Source organism: Bombina bombina, chromosome 6, assembly GCF_027579735.1.
Source record: "Bombina bombina isolate aBomBom1 chromosome 6, aBomBom1.pri, whole genome shotgun sequence".
Taxonomy (NCBI): Eukaryota; Metazoa; Chordata; class Amphibia; order Anura; family Bombinatoridae; genus Bombina; species Bombina bombina.
Genome location: NC_069504.1, coordinates 37,704,425 through 37,726,857, shown reverse-complemented (window position 1 = coordinate 37,726,857; position 22,433 = coordinate 37,704,425). Strand labels below are relative to the sequence as shown.

The 22,433-nt window shown below is 42.8% G+C and overlaps 1 protein-coding gene across 3 annotated transcripts in view; it reads right to left on the bottom strand.

Annotated features, from left to right (window-relative positions):
- The window catches only part of NRF1 (nuclear respiratory factor 1), a 249,610-nt gene that overhangs the window by 136,757 nt on the left and 90,420 nt on the right, over positions 1-22,433 (bottom strand). For all 3 annotated transcript variants that reach the window (XM_053716373.1, XM_053716372.1, XM_053716374.1), the window contains exons 6-7: positions 7,536-7,694; positions 843-1,037 (exon numbers count right to left, since the gene is read on the bottom strand). In XM_053716373.1, the coding sequence (XP_053572348.1) occupies positions 843-1,037; positions 7,536-7,694 (354 nt within the window). The remainder of the gene's footprint in view (positions 1-842; positions 1,038-7,535; positions 7,695-22,433) is intronic.

Here is a 22,433-nt window from a genome sequence, read left to right as displayed (position 1 = left end):
GAGAATAAAATGCTTAGTAAATGTTTGCCTCAGACTGAAGAATATAGGGCAGCAAGGAAACATGGGAGGCGCAGTGAGAATTATGTCCCACAAGTTTCCATTGCTCTAAAGCCACCAATGCTCTACTGAAGAGACTGATATGGACTATGGCTACACCCTAGGACAAAGCAGCACAATCCTGTACCACTTTAAAAGTAAACTGTTGATTGGAGAATTCTAACACCTCACTTTACCACTTCCTATCACTAACGTAGGCAAAGAGAATGACTAGAGTGGGAGGGAAGGGAGGAGCTATTTAACAGCTTTGCTGTGGTGCTCTTTGCCGCCTCCTGCTGACCAGGAGGTGAATATCCCATTAGTAATTAAGATTATCCATGGACTCATTGTGTCTTAAAAAATAAATAAAGTTGCGTTTCATGTCCCTTTAAGTTGTTTATTCTGATTAAATCATTTTCTCTAAAGAGTTTTGTGACATACTAGTGTATCAATTTGCACACAAAAAACATTTTTTGTTTACCAATACATTTACACCAATCAGTATAGATGGGTATGTGATCTATTGGCAATGAAATAGGCAGACACAGATTCCAGAAGCTAATAGTTATGATTGAGTTCATCTGCGAATAGCCAAGCAAGAACATATTTAAGTAAGGGAGGGAGAAAGAAAAACTGCCCTTGAAAGTACTCTGGAACATACAAGAACACATTAAAAAAAAAGTAGAGTTGCCCTTCATATTGTTCTACCCAAAGTGTGAAGAAATAGATTATTGTGAAGGACAATGTTACTGTGTGAATAAAAGGAAACTGTGTTACAATATGAATATTGCTAAAGCATAACACACCTGAATAAGGGACACTGTGCCATCTGGGTTACTGATAGTCTGTACCACGGTCTGTGAGGGTACAAGGTGAGCAATACCATGTGCCGTTGTCACATGCTGCGTCTGTTGATCTTCAAATGCATATAACAAATCTTCCCGGCCGTGCTGCTTGTAACAGTTCTTTACTATCGTCCGCAATGCCTGAGTCCAGGAGACCTGCACAGAAGATATGTTAATCCATGAAGACTAAAGTGATGATAGTCAGATGGAGACTAAACTAAGCTAAGCTAAATAAAATTTAACTCTGAAATAAGTGACCAATGTTTCAATCTAAGCAGCAGCTGATTGTAACAGGATCAGACTGAGATTAACGTTAAGATAGTTTTTCCGGAAATCTTTAAAAGAAACGATTTAGAATGTGTAATCTTGAACAGAAGCTTCACAGTTCTTCTAAATATTATATGCAAGTATACAGTAGTAGGTTTTTTTTTCTTCCAATACAACCAATTTAAAACCTGTTTGTTTAAAAAGGTATATATTGTACCAGCACTAATAACATGCCAATACCAAATATATCATCTACAAAAAATGAAAAAAACAGAATTTATGTTTACCTGATAAATTACTTTCTCCAACGGTGTGTCCGGTCCACGGCGTCATCCTTACTTGTGGGATATTCTCTTCCCCAACAGGAAATGGCAAAGAGCCCAGCAAAGCTGGTCACATGATCCCTCCTAGGCTCCGCCTACCCCAGTCATTCGACCGACGTTAAGGAGGAATATTTGCATAGGAGAAACCATATGATACCGTGGTGACTGTAGTTAAAGAAAATAAATTATCAGACCTGATTAAAAAACCAGGGCGGGCCGTGGGCCGGACACACCGTTGGAGAAAGTAATTTATCAGGTAAACATAAATTCTGTTTTCTCCAACATAGGTGTGTCCGGTCCACGGCGTCATCCTTACTTGTGGGAACCAATACCAAAGCTTTAGGACACGGATGAAGGGAGGGAGCAAATCAGGTCACCTAAATGGAAGGCACCACGGCTTGCAAAACCTTTCTCCCAAAAATAGCCTCAGAAGAAGCAAAAGTATCAAACTTGTAAAATTTGGTAATTGTGCAGTGAAGACCAAGTCGCTGCCCTACATATCTGATCAACAGAAGCCTCGTTCTTGAAGGCCCATGTGGAAGCCACAGCCCTAGTGGAAGGAGCTGTGATCCTTTCAGGAGGCTGCCGTCCGGCAGTCTCGTAAGCCAATCTGATGATGCTTTTAATCCAAAAAGAGAGAGGTAGAAGTTGCTTTTTGACCTCTCCTTTTACCAGAATAAACAACAAACAAGGAAGATGTTTGTCTAAAATCCTTTGTAGCATCTAAATAGAATTTTAGAGCGCGAACAACATCCAAATTGTGCAACAAACGTTCCTTCTTCGAAACTGGTTTCGGACACAGAGAAGGCACGACTATCTCCTGGTTAATGTTTTTGTTAGAAACAACTTTTGGAAGAAAACCAGGTTTAGTACGTAAAACCACCTTATCTGCATGGAACACCAGATAAGGAGGAGAACACTGCAGAGCAGATAATTCTGAAACTCTTCTAGCAGAAGAAATTGCAACCAAAAACAAAACTTTCCAAGATAATAACTTAATATCAACGGAATGTAAGGGTTCAAACGGAACCCCCTGAAGAACTGAAAGAACTAAGTTGAGACTCCAAGGAGGAGTCAAAGGTTTGTAAACAGGCTTGATTCTAACCAGAGCCTGAACAAAGGCTTGAACATCTGGCACAGCTGCCAGCTTTTTGTGAAGTAACACAGACAAGGCAGAAATCTGTCCCATCAAGGAACTTGCAGATAATCCGTTTTCCAATCCTTCTCGAAGGAAGGATAGAATCTTAGGAATCTTAACCTTGTCCCAAGGGAATCCTTTAGATTCACACCAACAGATATATTTTTTCCAAATTTTGTGGTAAATTTTTCTAGTTACAGGCTTTCTGGCCTGAACAAGAGTATCAATAACAGAATCTGAGAACCCTCGCTTTGAGAAGATCAAGCGTTCAATCTCCAAGCAGTCAGCTGGAGTGGGACCAGATTCGGTTGTTCGAACGGACCTTGAACAAGAAGGTCTCGTCTCAAAGGTAGCTTCCATGGTGGAGCCGATGACATATTCACCAGATCTGCATACCAAATCCTGCGTGGCCACGCAGGAGCTATCAAGATCACCGACGCCCTCTCCTGATTGATCCTGGCTACCAGCCTGGGGATGAGAGGGAACGGCGGGAATACATAAGCTAGTTTGAAGGTCCAAGGTGCTACTAGTGCATCTACTAGAGTCGCCTTGGGATCCCTGGATCTGGACCCGTAGCAAGGAACCTTGAAGTTCTGACGAGAGGCCATCAGATCCATGTCTGGAATGCCCCACAGTTGAGTGATTTGGGCAAAGATTTCCGGATGGAGTTCCCACTCCCCCGGATGCAATGTCTGACGACTCAGAAAATCCGCTTCCCAATTTTCCACTCCTGGGATGTGGATTGCAGACAGGTGGCAGGAGCGAGTCTCCGCCCATTGAATGATTTTGGTCACTTCTTCCATCGCCAGGGAACTCCTTGTTCCCCCCTGATGGTTGATGTACGCAACAGTCGTCATGTTGTCTGATTGAAACCGTATGAACTTGGCCCTCGCTAGCTGAGACCAAGCCTTGAGAGCATTGAATATCGCTCTCAGTTCCAGAATATTTATCGGTAGAAGAGATTCTTCCCGAGACCAAAGACCCTGAGCTTTCAGGGATCCCCAGACCGCGCCCCAGCCCATCAGACTGGCGTCGGTCGTGACAATGACCCACTCTGGTCTGCGGGAGGTCACCCCTTGTGACAGGTTGTCCATGGACAGCCACCAACGGAGTGAGTCTCTGGTCCTCTGATTTACTTGTATCTTCGGAGACAAGTCTGTATAGTCCCCATTCCACTGACTGAGCATACACAGTTGTAATGGTCTCAGATGAATGCGCGCAAAAGGAACTATGTCCATTGCCGCTACCATCAAACCTATCACTTCCATGCACTGCGCTATGGAAGGAAGAGGAACGGAATGAAGTATCCGACAAGAGTTTAGAAGTTTTGTTTTTCTGGTCTCTGTCAGAAAAATCCTCATTTCTAAGGAGTCTATTATTGTTCCCAAGAAGGGAACTCTTGTCGACGGAGATAGAGAACTCTTTTCCACGTTCACTTTCCATTCGTGAGATCTGAGAAAGGCCAGGACTATGTCCGTGTGAGCCTTTGCTTGAGGAAGGGACGACGCTTGAATCAGAATGTCGTCCAAGTAAGGTACTACAGCAATGCCCCTTGGTCTTAGCACCGCCATAAGGGACCCTAGTACCTTTGTGAAAATCCTTGGAGCAGTGGCTAATCCGAAAGGAAGCGCCACGAACTGGTAATGCTTGTCCAGGAATGCGAACCTTAGGAACCGATGATGTTCCTTGTGGACAGGAATATGTAGATACGCATCCTTTAAATCCACCGTGGTCAAGAATTGACCTTCCTGGATGGAAGGATTGTTCGAATGGTTTCCATTTTGGACGATGGAACCTTGAGAAACTTGTTTAGGATCTTGAGATCTAAGATTGGTCTGAACGTTCCCTCTTTTTTGGGAACTACGAACAGATTGGAGTAGAACCCCATCCCTCGTTCTTTTAATGGAACAGGATGAATCACTTCCAGAAGATAACCTTGGGAGACTATTTCTAGCGCCCAAGGATCCAGAACATCTCTTGCCCAAGCCTGAGTGAAGAGAGAGAGTCTGCCCCCCACCAAATCCGGTCCCGGATCGGGGGCCCGCATCTCATGCTGTCTTGGGAGCAGTGGCAGGGTTCTTGGCCTGCTTTCCTTTGTTCCAGCCTTGCATTGGTCTCCAGGCTGGATTGGCTTGAGAAGTATTACCCTCCTGCTTAGAGGACGTAGCACTTGGGGCTGGTCCGTTTCTGCGAAAGGGACGAAAATTAGGTTTATTTTTGGCCTTGAAAGACCTATCCTGAGGAAGGGCGTGGCCCTTGCCCCCAGTGATATCAGAGATAATCTCTTTCAAGTCAGGGCCAAACAGTGTTTTCCCCTTGAAAGGAATGTCGAGCAATTTGTTCTTGGAAGACGCATCCGCTGACCAAGATTTTAACCAAAGCGCTCTGCGCGCCACAATAGCAAACCCAGAATTTTTCGCCGCTAACCTAGCCAATTGCAAGGTGGCGTCTAGGGTGAAAGAATTAGCCAATTTAAGAGCACGAATTCTGTCCATAATCTCCTCATAAGAAGAAGAATTACTAATAATCGCCTTTTCTAGCTCATCGAACCAGAAACACGCGGCTGTAGTGACAGGGACAATGCATGCAATTGGTTGTAGAAGGTAACCTTGCTGAACAAACATCTTTTTTAGCAAACCTTCTAATTTTTTATCCATAGGATCTTGGAAAGCACAACTATCTTCTATGGGTATAGTGGTGCGCTTGTTTAGAGTAGAAACCGCCCCCTCGACCTTGGGGACTGTCTGCCATAAGTCCTTTCTGGGGTCGACTATAGGAAACAATTTTTTAAATATGGGGGGAGGTACGAAAGGTATACCGGGCCTGTCCCATTCTTTATTAACAATGTACGCCACCCGCTTGGGTATAGGAAAAGCTTCGGGGGGCCCCGGGGCCTCTAGGAACTTGTCCATTTTACATAGTGTTTCTGGAATGACCAGATAATCACAATCATCCAAATTGGATAACACCTCCTTAAGCAGAGCGCGGAGATGTTCCAACTTAAATTTAAAAGTAATCATATCAGGTTCAGCTTGTTGAGAAATTTTTCCTGAATCTGAAATTTCTCCCTCAGACAAAACCTCCCTGGCCCCCTCAGACTGGTGTAGGGGCCCTTCAGAAACAATATCATCAGCGTCCTCATGCTCTTCAGTATTTTCTAAAACAGAGCAGTCGCGCTTTCGCTGATAAGTGGGCATATTGGCTAAAATGTTTTTGATAGAATTATCCATTACAGCCGTTAATTGTTGCATAGTAAGGAGTATTGGCGCGCTAGATGTACTAGGGGCCTCCTGTATGGGCAAGACTGGTGTAGACGAAGGAGGGGATGATGCAGTACCATGCTTACTCCCCTCACTTGAGGAATCATCTTGGGCATCATTTTTACTAAATTTTTTATGACATAAATCACATCTATTTAAATGAGAAGGAACCTTGGCTTCCCCACAGTCAGAACACAATCTATCTGGTAGTTCAGACATGTTAAACAGGCATAAACTTGATAACAAAGCACAAAAAACGTTTTAAAATAAAACCGTTACTGTCACTTTAAATTTTAAACTGAACACACTTTATTACTGCAATTGCGAAAAAGTATGAAGGAATTGTTCAAAATTCACCAAAATTTCACCACAGTGTCTTAAAGCCTTAAAAGTATTGCACACCAAATTTGGAAGCTTTAACCCTTAAAATAACGGAACCGGAGCCGTTTTTATATTTAACCCCTTTACAGTCCCTGGAATCTGCTTTGCTGAGACCCAACCAAGCCCAAAGGGGAATACGATACCAAATGATGCCTTCAGAAAGACTTTTCTATGTATCAGAGCTCCACACACATGCAGCTGCATGTCATGCTGTTCTCAAAAACAAGTGCGCCATACCGGCGCGAAAATGAGGCTCTGACTATGATTAGGGAAAGCCCCTATAGAATAAGGTGTCTAAAACAGTGCCTGCCGATATTATTTTACAAAAAATACCCAGATTAAATGATTCCTCAAGGCTAAATATGTGTAAATATGATCGATTTAGCCCAGAAAATGTCTACAGTCTTAATAAGCCCTTGTGAAGCCCTTATTTACTGTCTGAATAAAAATGGCTTACCGGATCCCATAGGGAAAATGACAGCTTCCAGCATTACATCGTCTTGTTAGAATGTGTCATACCTCAAGCAGCAAAAGACTGCTCACTGTTCCCCCAACTGAAGTTAATTCCTCTCAACAGTCCTGTGTGGAACAGCCATGGATTTTAGTAACGGTTGCTAAAATCATTTTCCTCATACAAACAGAAATCTTCATCTCTTTTCTGTTTCAGAGTAAATAGTACATACCAGCACTATTTTAAAATAACAAACTCTTGATTGAATAATAAAAACTACAGTTAAACACTAAAAAACTCTAAGCCATCTCCGTGGAGATGTTGCCTGTACAACGGCAAAGAGAATGACTGGGGTAGGCGGAGCCTAGGAGGGATCATGTGACCAGCTTTGCTGGGCTCTTTGCCATTTCCTGTTGGGGAAGAGAATATCCCACAAGTAAGGATGACGCCGTGGACCGGACACACCTATGTTGGAGAAATGTAGTATTGTAATATCCCCATCTTGTTTTGGGTTCTTCAACATGGAATAATTGTTATGTTCTAACTGCTCCCTTTCCAGATGTTAAACACACAAACATTGGCATCTTTGTGTTTGTATTAGTGTGCCACAGTGGCCTGACACATACAAATCCACCACAACAAAATCACATTGTGATCGCATTGACCACCTTTTTGACTTTTGTAGAAAGCAGCAAGTGTATTTAGCTGGTGGACTCAACTAGTCTGAGTCATAGATATGACAGTAGAAATAGATAGATCAACATGAGGTGTAGTTAAAAAAGGAATAGTACTAAACATTATGCTAGCAACAAGTTTACACAAAAGATTACTTGCCCTCTGTTTCTGTTCCTCTGTACGGACATCACTCCGAACATTGGCCCAAGGAATGTCATCTGGCCACCAGATAGGTTTACAGCTTTCCTTCCCCCAACCAGGTTTACCTCTTCCAGTGGAGTACTTCAGCATTTCTGGTATGAATGCACGTAGCTGAGCCTGAGCAAAATTAGAAGGGAAAAAAAAAGGAGGGATAAAAATGTTAGCACAACCTAAAAGAAAGATTTATACCTCAATATTAATTAATTTTACACTCAAAGTAGAGACATTAACTTTTTGTTGGGCACACTTTTTTGTCTTCTTATAGTGGGTAGAAAATTCTCAGAAGTCAGAGCACTTCGACACATATAAACCTCAGAAAGAAGGAACTTTAACACTAGATGCTGTCCTGTCACTAAAGTGTGAAGAAAATAATTTATTAGTCAACATAAACTTTGCTTTCTTCTGCACTCTTGTGACACATTCAGGTACTAGCAGTGATTAATAAATGGGGTGGAAAGATAGCTAGGTCTTCTGCTGAGAAATGATACATCTAGTGACTATATACAAGGAAGATCAGGCAGATGTCTTGCAGAGCTATGCCACTGAAGTATTAAAGTGGATTCCTTTCTGGTTTACCTACTGTAAGGGTGATGGAATGAATAAATCTAGCAAAAACGAATTATTTAAGCCCATATACAGTAGATGATCAGTGTTTCCAATATCAGTTGTAGCTTCCACCCCATAAAGCCTATGAAGACACCCCCTACACGTTTCTCAGAGGATTAAGAAAAAACAAAGGCACCCCACTGCTCAGACTTAGTCTTCAGACTGTTAACTTAATTCAGAAGTGAGAAAGGAAAAACAATATCATAGGGAAAAACAGCAACACACTTAGCTGGCTGGCTATAGTAACAGTTACCAACATCAATGTCTTCTAAAGTAATAATATAAAGTCAAAGGAGGTTCAAAGGTCATAAAAACATGAAGAACCACATCACAAGGAAGGAGAGTCATAAAACGGAGGCTTTCCAGACCCTGAAAAAGACCTTTCAAAGCATCAGTAGATAGTCCCTTAGATGTGACTTTAACAGAGAAGCTTAGATGTACAAAACTAAACAGGATAGACCAAACACTGTGACAAAGCCAAGATGTAGCTTTCTTGTGGGGCCTACAAAAGGCGAGATTCAATCCCATCAGAAAAATAGACTTAAGCAATACAGTGTGCACCTTAAGCATTTGGTAAATAAACTGACCTTTAGTTAGAAACCTGGAAAAGCAGCCAATTGGTCAGGTGCACTAACACTCAAGCCAAGTTCTTTACAAAAGGAACAGCAAAGACCATAGTAAAATTATTTGGAACTGTAGCCAGCCCAAAGAGAAGGGCAACAAGCTGGTAACAAAAGCTCCACTAGGAACCAGAAATGTGGTATAAACAGGATATATATTATCCTTTAGATATAATATAGTTATGTCACCTATTTCCAGAGCAAGAATAACAAAATGTAGGGTTACTAATTAATGGGGGAACCTTTATAAACTGCTTAGTGGTTTCAAGTCCAGAACCAGACAAATAAGTGATTTTTTTTTGGTACACAGTGGACTGTTTGCTGTATACAGACTTGCCTTAATTAAAATTATGATAAATTGTACTAAAAGCCTTATCCCTTTAAATTAGAAACAAAGATGCCTATCCATCACTGAATGGCACATTTAGTAACACTTTAATTTGAAAAACTGTATTAAAACAGTCAAATTGGACTTTTTAAATGTAGAATTTTATTGGAGCAGTACCTCTCGAGTGTTGGTAGGGAGTGAAGCAACCTCGTCGGGTAAGACCTCATATACCCTTATCCTCATAATGCCCCACTTTTTCCCTTCTTTACTATTGCAATTAGAGAATTTAAATAGAATGAAACTAGCTAAATTGTAGCTAAGTTATGTAAACATTGTATCCTATATGGGGTTTGTATCCTTTTATTGTTTATTCTCATTTTTTCACTTTTATGTTAATATCGCACAACTATCACTTTTTCTCTTTTGTAATCACTTATTACATTTAAAAAACATTCACTAAACTAAAAAATAATGCAAAAAAAGGAAATTTATGCTTACCTGATAAATTGATTTCTTCTACGATACAACGAGTCCACGGATTTCATCCTTACTTGTGGGATATTAACCTAACAGGAAGTGGCAAAGAGCACCACAGCAGAGCTGTATATATAGCTCCTCCCTTCCCTCCACCCCCAGTCATTAACCGAAGGTTTAGGAAGAGAAAGGAAAAGCTAAAGGTGCAGAGGTGACTGAAGTTGAAAAAAATAAAATATAACCTGTCTGAAAAATGACAGGGAGGGCCGTGGACTTGTCGTATCGTAGAAGAAATCAATTTATCAGGTAAGCATAAATTTCCTTTTCTTCTACAAAATACGACGAATCCACGGATTTCATCCTTACTTGTGGGATACAATACCAAAGCTACAGTACACGGATGAAATGGGAGGGACAAGACAGAGACCTAAACGGAAGGCACCACTGCTTGAAGAACCTCTCTCCCAAAAACAGCCTCAGAAGAAGCAAAAGTATCAAATTTGTAAAATGTCGAAAAAGTATGAAGAGACGACCAAGTCGCAGCCTTGCAAATCTGTTCAACAGAAGCATCGTTTTTAAAGGCCCATGTGGAAGCCACAGCCCTAGTAGAATGAGCCGTAATTCTTTCAGGAGACTGCTGTCCAGCAGTCTCATATGCCAGGCGGATGATACTCCTCAGCCAAAAAGAAAGACGTAGCCGTAGCTTTCTGACCCCTACGTTTTCCAGAACAATGAATAATGAAGATGATTGACGGAAATCCTTAGTCGCCTGCAAGTAAAACTTCAAGGCACGGACCACATCCAAGTTATGTAACAGACACTCATTCTTAGAAGAAGGATTAGGACACAATGAAGGAACCACAATTTCCTGATTAATATTCATATTTGAAACAACCTTAGAAAGGAATCCAGGTTTGGTATGCAAAACCAACTTATCAGAATGAAAGATAAGGCGAATCACATTGTAACGCTGAAAGCTCAGAAACTTTACGAGCAGAAGAAATAGCAACAAAAAATAAAACTTTCCAAGATAACTTAATATCTATGGAATGCATAGGTTCAAACAGAACCCCTTGAAGAACTCGAAGAACTAAATTCAAACTCCAAGGAGGAGTAATTGGTCTAAATACAGGCTTGATTCTGGTTAGAGCCTGACAAAAAGACTGAACATCTGGAACATCTGCCAAACGTTTGTGAAGCAAAAACAACAAGGCAGAAATCTGTCCATTTAAGGAACTTGCTGATAACCCTTTCTCCAATCCTTCTTGAAGAAAGGACAGAATCCTGGGAATCCTAACTTAACTCCATGAGTAACCCTTGGATTCACACCAAAAAAAGATATTTACACCATATCTTATGATAGATCTTTCTAGTGACAGGCTTACGTGCCTGTATCAAAGTATCAATGACCGAATCTGAGAATCCCCGCTTAGATAAGATCAAGCGTTCAATCTCCAAGCAGTCAGCTGCAGAGAATTTAGATTTGGATGTTGGAAAGGTCCTTGAATAAGAAAGTCCTGTCTTAGAGGAAGTTTTCATGGTGGCAGAGAGGACATATCCACTAGATCCGCATACCAAGTCCTGCGTGGCCACGCAGGCGCGATCAGGATTACCGAAGCTCTCTCCTGTTTGATCCGAGCAATCACGCGTGGAAGGAGAGGAAACGGTGGAAACGCATAAGCTAGGCTGAACGACCAAGGCATCTATCAGTTCGGCCTGGGGATCCCTCGACATGGATCCGTATCTTGGAAGCTTGGCATTCTGTTGAGATGCCATCAGATCCAATTCCGGTCTGCCCCATCGGAGAATCAGAGCGGCAAACACCTCCCAGTTACCACTCCCCCGGAAGAAAAGTCTGTCCACTTAAAAAATCCGCCTCCCAGTTCTCTACTCCTGGGATGTAGATTGCCGACAGATAACAAGAGTGGGCCTCCGCCCATCTAATTATCTTGGATACTTCTATCATCGCTAAGGAACTCCTTGTTCCCCCTTGATGATTGATATAAGCTACAGTCGTGATATTGTTCGACTGGAATAAGATGAATTCGGCCGAAGCCGAGGCCACACCTGAAGCGCATTGAATATCGCTCTCAATTCCAGAATATTGATTGGAAGTAGAGACTCCACCTGAATCCATACACCCTGAGCCTTCAGGGAATTCCAGACTGTACCCCAACCCAGAAGGCTGGCGTCCATTGTCACTATAACCCACGAGGGTCTGCGGAAACACGTCCCCTGGGACAGATGATCCGGTGACAACCACCAAAGAAGAGAGTCTCTGGATGCAGATTTATCTGAGGAGAGACATTTGCATAGTCCCCATTCCACTGTCTGAGCATGCACAGTTGCAGTGGCCTGAGATGAAAATGAGCAAACTGAATGATGTCCATTGCCGCTACCATTAACCCAATTACACTGAGCCACTGATAGCCGAGGAATGGACTGAAGGGCTCGGCAAGTATTTAGAATCTTTGATTTTCTGATCTCCGTCAGAAATATCTTCATGTCTACAGAGTCTCAGAGTTCCCAAGAAGGGAACCCTTGTCTGTGTAACTAGTGAACTCTTTTCTAGGTTCACCTTCCAACCGTTCTCAGAAAGGACAACACTGTCTGTATGAGATTTCGTCAGATAATAAGTCGACGCCTGAATTAAAATATCGTCCAGATAAGGCGCCACTGCTATGCCCCGCGGTCTGAGAACCGACAGAAGGGACCCTAGAACCTTTGTGAAGATCCTGGGTGCTGTGACCAACCCGAAGGGAAGAGCCACGAACTGAAAATGTTTGTCCAGGAAGGCAAACCTTAGGAACTGATGATGATCCTTGTGAATAGGGATATGAAGGTATGCATCCTTCAAGTCCACGGTAGTCATATTGACCCTCCTGGATCATTGGTAAGATTGTTCGTATAGTCTACATCTTGAATGATGGAAATCTGAGAAACTTGTTTAGACACTTGAGATCTAAAATGGGTCTGAAAGTTCCCTCTTTTTTGGGAACCACGAAAAGATTTGAGTAAAACCCCTGTCCCAGTTTTGGAATGGGACAAATTACTCCCATGGTAGAGAGGTCTTTTACACAGCGTAAGAATGCCTCTCTTTTTATCTGGTCTACAGACAATTGTGAAAGATGAAATCTCCCTCGAGAGAAAATCCTTGCATTCCAGTTGATACCCGTGGGTCACGATTTCCAATGCCCAGGGGTCCTGAACATCTCTTACCCAAGCCTGGGCAAAGAAAGAAAGTCTGCCCCCTACTAGATCCGGTCCCGGATCAGGGGCCGCCCCTTCATGCTGTCTTTGTAGCAGCAGCGGGCTTCTTGGGTTGTTTACCTTTGTTCCAGGCCTGGTTGGGTCTCCAGACGGATTTGGATTGAGCAAAATTCCCTTCCTGCTTTGTGGAGGAAGAGGAAACAGAGGGTACTCCTTTAAAATTTCGAAAGGAACGAAAATTATTTTGTCTACCTCTCATCTTAGCAGACTTAACCTGAGGCAAGGCATGACCTTTACCTCCAGTAATGTCAGAAATGATTTCTTTCAACTCAGGCCCGAAAAGGGTCCTACCCTTGAAAGGAATAGCTAAAAGCTTAGATTTTGATGACATCAGCAGACCACGATTTTAGCCATAACGCTCTAAAATGGCAAATCCTGCATTTTTCGCCGCCAATTTAGCAATTTGAAAGGTGGCATCTGTAATAAAAGAATTAGCTAGCTTGAGAGCCTTAATTCTATCCAAAATGTCCTCTAAAGGGGTCTCATCCTTCAGAGACTCTTCTAGAGCATCAAACCAAAAAGCTGCTGCAGTAGTCACTGGAACAACGCAAGCTGTAGAAAACCCTGATGAATAAATAATTTCTTTAGAAGACCCTCTAACTTCTTATTCATGGGGTCTTTGAAAGCACACCTGTCCTCAATAGGTATAGTTGTACGCTTAGCCAGGGTAGATATAGCTCCCTCCACACCTTAGGGACTGACTGCCAGGAGTCCCGAATGGTGTCTGATATGGGAAACATTTTCTTGAAAGTAGGAGGAGGAGAAAACGGTATACCGGTCTGTACCATTCCTTTTTAATAATTTCCGAAATTCTTACATCAGTGTAAGTAGGCACCTCTAGATATTTGTCCATTTTACACAATTTCTCTGGTGGTATCACAATAGGGTCACAATCATCCAGAGTCGCTAAAACCTCCTGAAGTAACAGGCGGAGGTGTTCAAGCTTAAATTTAAAGGACATGATGTCCGAATCTGTCTGAGGTAACATATTTCCTGAGCACGCGAAAATAGGCCCCGCCTATCATGGACGTGGATCATAGTCTGTATAACCGCATGGGAAGCGGTTTGCAAAGTAAGCCATGTGGTCCCCTAAAAACCTTACTGTAACACTGCAGCCATACTGATTATTTGTTATGTGATCAAATAAACGTCAAGCTGCCTCTCCCAGTATCCTATTGTTTCCAGCCCAGTACTATGTCAAATACAAATATAAACATAGGATTTTCAGTAACACCCTTTATGTACAGGTCTACTGCTTACCCCTTCCCTTGAAAGGAAAATTGCCAGCCAATTCTGATATACCAAGTCTCCTCAGAAGTAAAAGACTGAACATACCTCAATGCTGCTTGTAGCATGAAACCATTCTCCACACTGAAGATTTATCTTGCACTACCTTCAGAACTCTGTGGGAACCAACGTGGATCTTAGTTACAACTGCTAAGATCATCAACCTCAGGGCAGAAATCTTCATCTCCAAATCTCCCTGAGAAAATAGTACTCACCGGTACCATTTAAAATAAAAAACTTCTTGATTGAAGAATCTAAAACTAACACCTCACTTTACCTCTTCCTATTACTAACACAGGCAAATAGAATGACTTGGGGTGGAGGGAAGCTCTGCTGTGGTTCTCTTTGCCACTTCCTGTTAGCAGGAGGTTAATATCCCACAAGGATGAAATCCGTGGACTCGTATCTTGTAGAAGAAATATATTTTATTAAAAGAACACAAAATAATAAGAGAAAGGAAGAACACCTGGGGGAGACTGTGATCGTTTATATAATAACTGGAACCTGTGTGCGCATGACGAGCCCTTTTAGTCATGCGCATAGTGGCCTGTGTGCGCATGACGAGCCCTTTTAGTCATGCGCATAGTGGCCTGTGTGTGCATGACGAGCCCTTTTAGTCATGCGCATAGTGGCCAATGTGCGCATGACGAGCCCTTTTAGTCATGCATAGTGGCCAGTGTGCGCATGACGAGCCCTTTTAGTCATGCATAGTGGCCAGTGTGCGCATGACGAGCCCTTTTAGTCATGCATAGTGGCCTGTGTGCGCATGACGAGCCCCTTTAGTCATGCATAGTAACCTGTGTGCGCATGACGAGCCCTTTTAGTCATGCATAGTAACCTGTGTGCGCATAACGAGCCCTTTTAGTCATGCATAGTAACCTGTGTGCGCGCATAACGAGCCCCTTTAGTCATGCACATTGTGGCCAGTGTGCGCATTACAAGCCCTTTTAGTCATGCATAGTGGCCTGTGTGCGCATGACGAGCCCCTTTAGTCATGCACATAGTGGCCTGTGTGAGCATGACGAGCCCTTTTAATCATGCAGGGGGAATCTCTGATCAAACGCTGTTTTTAGCGATCCCCAGCACTACACTGTGTGCAGAATTATTAGGCAAATGAGTATTTTGACCACATCATCCTCTTTATGCATGTTGTCTTACTCCAAGCTGTATAGGCTCGAAAGCCTACTACCAATTAAGCATATTAGGTGATGTGCATCTCTGTAATGAGAAGGGGTGTGGTCTAATGACATCAACACCCTATATCAGGTGTGCATAATTATTAGGCAACTTCCTTTCCTTTGGCAAAATAGGTCAAAAGAAGGACTTGACAGGCTCAGAAAAGTCAAAAATAGTGAGATATCTTGCAGAGGGATGCAGCACTCTTAAAATTGCAAAGCTTCTGAAGCGTGATCATCGAACAATCAAGCGTTTCATTCAAAATAGTCAACAGGGTCGCAAGAAGCGTGTGGAAAAACCAAGGCGCAAAATAACTGCCCATGAACTGAGAAAAGTCAAGCGTGCAGCTGCCAAGATGCCACTTGCCACCAGTTTGGCCATATTTCAGAGCTGCAACATCACTGGAGTGCCCAAAAGCACAAGGTGTGCAATACTAAGAGACATGGCCAAGGTAAGAAAGGCTGAAAGACGACCACCACTGAACAAGACACACAAGCTGAAACGTCAAGACTGGGCCAAGAAATATCTCAAGACTGATTTTTCTAAGGTTTTATGGACTGATTAAATGAGAGTGAGTCTTGATGGGCCAGATGGATGGGCCCGTGGCTGGATTGGTAAAGGGCAGAGAGCTCCAGTCCGACTCAGACGCCAGCAAGGTGGAGGTGGAGTACTGGTTTGGGCTGGTATCATCAAAGATGAGCTTGTGGGGCCTTTTCGGGTTGAGGATGGAGTCAAGCTCAACTCCCAGTCCTACTGCCAGTTTCTGGAAGACACCTTCTTCAAGCAGTGGTACAGGAAGAAGTCTGCATCCTTCAAGAAAAACATGATTTTCATGCAGGACAATGCTCCATCACATGCGTCCAAGTACTCCACAGCGTGGCTGGCAAGAAAGGGTATAAAAGAAGAAAATCTAATGACATGGCCTCCTTGTTCACCTGATCTGAACCCCATTGAGAACCTGTGGTCCATCATCAAATGTGAGATTTACAAGGAGGGAAAACAGTACACCTCTCTGAACAGTGTCTGGGAGGCTGTGGTTGCTGCTGCACGCAATGTTGATGGTGAACAGATCAAAACACTGACAGAATCCATGGATGGCAGGCTTTTGAGTGTCCTTGCAAAGAAAGGTGGCTATATTGGTCACTGATTTGTTTTTGTTTTGTTTTTGAATGTCAGAAATGTGTATTTGTGAATGTTGAGATGTTATATTGGTTTCACTAGTAAAAATAAATAATTGAAATGGGTATATATTTGTTTTTTGTTAAGTTGCCTAATAATTATGCACAGTAATAGTCACCTGCACACACAGATATCCCCCTAAAATAGCTATAACTAAAAACAAACTAAAAACTACTCCCAAAACTATTCAGCTTTGATATTAATGAGTTTTTTGGGTTCATTGAGAACATGGTTGTTGTTCAATAATAAAATTAATCCTCAAAAATACAACTTGCCTAATAATTCTGCACTCCCTGTACAGGCTGGGGATCATTGGTGGCCTAGTGGGAGTTATTAAGGGAGTGCCAATGTCACAAAGGAGGCAGAACCGGGAAGCTCAGTGTAGCTGCAAGGTAGCTGGATGGCGGGAGGTTCTTCAAACCCCTCAATCTCATCTCCCATAGCAGCTACAAACCTCCAAGAACCATAATTTGAAAGAGAATCGCCTGTGTCATACAGAAGGTTTATGCTTGACTGATAAATTAATTTCTTTCATGGTTCTGAGAGTCCACAATCCATTACTCATGGGAATTACTCTTCCTTACCACTAGGAGGAGGCAAAGACTACCAAACCCCAAGAACTCTATAAAACCCCTCCCACCTTATAGCTTACAGTCTAACATATAGCCAAGTAAAATGATGTAGGAAAAAAGGAATACAAGCAATAAAAAGGAGCAGGGAAGATGTGCACAAAAAAGGGGAAAAAAACCCAGATCAAAAAATAGTGGGGTCTCGAGGACTCTCACCGCCATTAAAGAAATTCATCAGGTAAGCATAGGTTTTCTTTCATACAGGTGGTGAGAGAGTAATAACAGAAAATGGAGGGATCTAAAAAACACTTTTTCACTGAGAAACTAAATCAACAAACCCAACAGATTAAGGGGCTTCAGCAGCAGGGTCTGATGTGGGTTTGGACTGGTTTGGACTGACTGAAGAGCTTCAGGGCCAGGAGTTGGATCTGCTGTTTATTCTTTATTATAAAACCAGTACACTTGGCTACTAAATAGTGTTATTGTGGTACAGCACTCAATCATACAAAGTAAACACCTCAATTACAAACTAGTATAGCACAAAGTCAGTGTCCCGGTGGGTGTAAGGAAAGGCAGGGAGAGAGAATATTGGTTAAAAAGTAAATTTATTGCACTTGCATTAAAATAGTTACAAAGGCACAGCAAACTGTCAAAATCCTCGGCTGACGCGTCTTTGTAACTATTTTAATGCAAGTGCAATAAATGTACTTTTTAACCAATATTCTCTCTCCCTGCCTTTCCTTACACCGGGACTGTGACTTTGTGCTATACTGGTTTTGTTTTTGGATTTGAAGGGCTTTGAAGAGCCCTAACAGCACCGGAGTTGGGAGCAGCCGCTTACCTGCGCTACCCAGCAGGTTGATTACTCAGGCAGCACATCCGTATTCTTACCGACATCACTTTACTTGTATAGCAAGCTACACGCCAATACTGTGAGTGCGTGGAAGAGACGTTTCTATCTATCGGTGGGACCAATCTGTGTGGTAAGTCCTTAGTATTCTTATCATTAAGTGTTCACGTACTGCCATACACTTGGTGATATCCGCTATAGTGGGATTCCTGTTTGGAGTTGCTTTCACCAAGTGATAATTTACTATATCTACGACTGTACTGTTTGAAGAAACCTTCACAAAAGTGTGTGTGGAATTTATTCAATTACAAACTACTAATGAAAAAAACTTTTCCTAAAGGGGAAATCCACTTATGTTCGCAAGAGAGGAAAGCAGTTTACGCTGTAGCGACTTAAAATCCATAGCACCATCAGCACATCATATTTAATCTTTAAATCAATTTCAAAATGCTATTTTTTTCACAAAAAAGGAAATTTATGCTTACCTGATAAATTTAATTCTTTTAAGATATGACAAGTCCACAGATTTCATCCTTACTTATGGGATTACGCCTCCTGGTCAGCAGGAAGTGGCAAAGAGCACTACAGCAGAGCTGTATATATAATATAGCTCCTCCCTTCCCTCCCCCTCCAGTCATTCGACCGAAGTTAGGAAGAGAAAGGAAAAGTCAAAGGTGCAGAGGTGACTGAAGTTTAACAAAAAAAAAAACCTGTCTTAGAAATAACAGGGACCTTTCTCCCAAAACCAGCCTCAGAAGAAGCAAAAGTATCAAATTTGGAAAAAGTGTGAAGAGACGACCAAGTTGCAGCCTTGAAAATCTGTTCAACAGAAGCATCGTTTTTAAATGCTCATGAGGAAGCCACAGCCCTAGTAGAATGAGCCGTAATTCTTTCAGGAAGCTGCTGTCCAGCAGTCTCATATGCCAGACGGATGATACTCTTCAGCCAAAAAGAAAGAGGTAGCTGTAGCTTTCTGGCCCCTACGCTTTCCAGTAAAAACAACAAATAATGAAGATGATTGACGAAATTGCTTAGTCGCCTGCAAGTAAACCTTCAGGGCACGGACCACGTCCAAGTTATGCAACAGACGCTCCTTCTTAGAAGGATTAGGACATAATGAACGAACATCAATTTCCTGATTAATATTCTTATTAGAAACAACCTTAGGAAGGAACCCAGGTTTGATACATAAAACCACCTTATCAGAATGGAAGATAAGATAAGGCGAGTCACATTGTAACGATGAAAGCTCAGAAACTCTACAAGCAGAAGAAATAGCAACCAAAAATAAAACCTTCCAAGATAACTTAATATCTATGGAATGCATGGGTTCAAACGGAACCCCTTGAAGAACATTAAGAATTAAATTCAAACTCCAGGGTGGAGCAATTGGTCTAAACACAGGCTTGATTCTTGTTAGAGTCTGACAAAAAGACTGAACGTCTGGAAGATCTGCCAAACGTTTGTGCAATAAAATTGACAAAGCAGAGATTTGTCCCTTTAAGGAACTCGCTGATAACCCTTTCTCCAATCCTTCTTGGAGAAAAGACAGAATACTGGGAATCCTAACTCTACTCCATGAGTAGCCCTTGGATTCGCACCAATAAAGATATGGTAGATCTTTCTAGTAACAGGCTTACGTGCCTGAATCAGTATCAATGACCGAATCAGAGAACCCCCGCTTAGATAAAATCAAGCGTTCAATCTCCAAGCAGTCAGTTGCAGAGAAACTAGATTTGGGTGTTGGAAGGGTCCCTGAATGAGAAGGTCCTGCCTCAATGGAAGCTTCCACGGCGGCAGAGGACATGTCCACTAGATCGGCATACCAAGTCCTGCGCGGCCACGCAGGAGCGATTAGAATTACTGAAGCCCTCTCCTGTTTGATCCGAGCAATCACCCGGGGAAGGAGAGCAAACGGTGGAAACACATAAGCTAGGTTGAACGACCAAGGCCCTACCAAGGCATCTATCAGTTCGGCCTGAGAATCCCTTGACCTGGATCCGTATCTCGGGAGCTTGGCATTCTGACGAGACGCCATCAGATCCAATTTCGGTCTGCCCCCTCTGATAATCAGGGTGGCAAAGACCTCCGGATGGAGTTCCCACTCCCCCGGATGAAACGTCTGTCTGCTTAAAAAGTCCGCTTCCCAGTTGTCCACTCCTGGGATGTAGATTGCTGACAGATAACAAGAGTGAGCCTCTGACCGAGTCCACACACCCTGAGCCTTCAGGGAATTCCAGACTGCACCCCAACCTAGTAGGCTGGCGTCCGTTGTCACCATCACCCATGAGGGTGTGCGGAAGCACGTCCCTTGGGACAGATGATCCGGCGACAACCCCCAAAGAAGAGAGTCTCTTGTCTCCTGATCCAGATCTATCTGAGGAGACAAATTTGCATAATCTCCATTCCACTGCCTGAGCATGTTCAGTTGTAGCGGTCCGAGATGAAAACGAGCAAACTGAATGATGTCCATTGCCGCCACCATCAATCCAATTACCTCCGTGCACTGAGCCACTGATGGCCGAGGATTGGACTAAAGGGCTCGGCATGTATTCAGAATCTTTGACTTTCTGACCTCAAGAAAATTTTCATGGATATGGAATCTATTAGAGTTCCCAGGAAGGGAACCCTGGTCTGTGGAATTAATGAACTCTTTTCTAGTTTCACTTTCCACCCGTGAGTCCTCAGAAAGGACAGAACCATGTCTGTATGAGACTTTGTCAGATGGTAAGACAACGTCTGGATCAGAATATTGTCTAGATAAGGCGCCACTGCAATACCCTGCGGCCCGATAACCGCCAGAAGGGACCCTAGAGCCTTCGTGAAGATCCTGGGTGCTGTGGCCAACCCGAAGGGAAGAGCCACAAACTGGAAATGTTTGTCCAGGAAGGCAAACCTTAGGAACGGATGATGATCCTTGTGGATAGGAATATGAAGGTATGCATCCTTCAAGTCCACGGTAGAAATATATTGACTCTCCTGGATCAATGGTAGAATTGTTTGAATAGTCTCCATGTTGAAGGATGGGACTCTGAGAAACTTGTTTAGACTCTTGAGATCTAAAATGGGTCTGAACGTTGCCTCTTTTTTGGGAACCACGAAAAAATTTGAGTAAAACCCCTGCCCCTGTTCCAGTATTGGAACGGGACGAATTACTCCGATAGTAGAGAGATCTTTTACACAATGTAAGAACGCCTCTCTTTATCTGGTCTACAGACAATCGTGAAAGAAGAAACCTCCCCCTTGGGAGAGAATTTTTGAATTCCAGTTGATACCCTTGGGACACTATTTCCAGTGTCCAGGGGTAAAACATCTCTGATTCGGTCATTGATACTGATTCAGGCACGTAAGCCTGTTACTAGAAAGATCTACCATATCTTTATTGGTGCGAATCCAAGGGCTACTCATGGAGTAGAGTTAGGATTCCCAGTATTCTGTCTTTTCTTACCTCCTGTAATGTCAGATATTTCTTTCAAGTCAGGCCCGAATAGGGTTTTCCCTTTGAAAGGAATAGCCAAAAGCTTTGACTTAGATGACACATCAGCAGACCAAGACTTTAACCATAATGCTCTACGTGCTAAGATGGCAAATCCGACATTCTTAGCCGCTTGGCAATCTGAAAGGCGGCGTCCGTAATAAAAGAATTAGCCAGTTTAAGAGCCTTAATTCTATCTAGAATTTCCTCTAAAGGAGTCTCAGTCTTAAGAGACTAAGGCGTCAAACCAGAAAGCCGCCGCAGTGGTAACTGGTACAATGCAGGCTGTTGGTTGTAAAAGGAAACCCTATTGAAGAAATAACTTTTTTAGAAGACCCTCCAATTTCTTATCCATAGGGTCTTTGAAAGCACAACTGTCCTCAATAGGAATAGTTGTACGCTTAGCCAGGGTAGATATAGGTCCCTCCACCTTAGGGACTGTTTGCCAAGAGTCCCGAATAGTGTCAGATATGGGATACATTTTCTTAAAATTAGGAGAAGGTGAGAACGGGATACCAGGTCTTTCCCATTCCCGTGTAATAATTTCCGAAATTCTCTTAGGAAGTAAGCAGGCACCTCTAAGTATTTGTCCATCTTACACAATTTCTCTGGTGGTACCACAATAGAGTCACAGTCATCCAGAGTCACTAAGACCTCCCGAAGCAACAGGCGGAGGTGTTCAAGCTTAAATTTAAAGGACATGACGTCCGTGTCTGTCTGAGGTAACACTTCTCGAATCAGAAAGTTCCCCTTCAGACAGAAGTTCCCTGACCCCCAAATCAGTTCCCTGTGAGGGTACATCGGAAATAGCCAACAAAGCATCAGAGGTCACAGTATTCAAATTGACTTCTGTCCTGCTGCGTTTGCCCTGTAACACTGGCAACTTAGATAACACCTCTGTAAGAGTAGATGACATAACTGCAGCCATATCCTGCAGAGTAAATGAAGTTGACGCAGTTGAAGAACCCGGTGTCGCTTGGGTGGGCATTAAAGGTTGTGATGCTTGGGGAGACAGAAGCGGC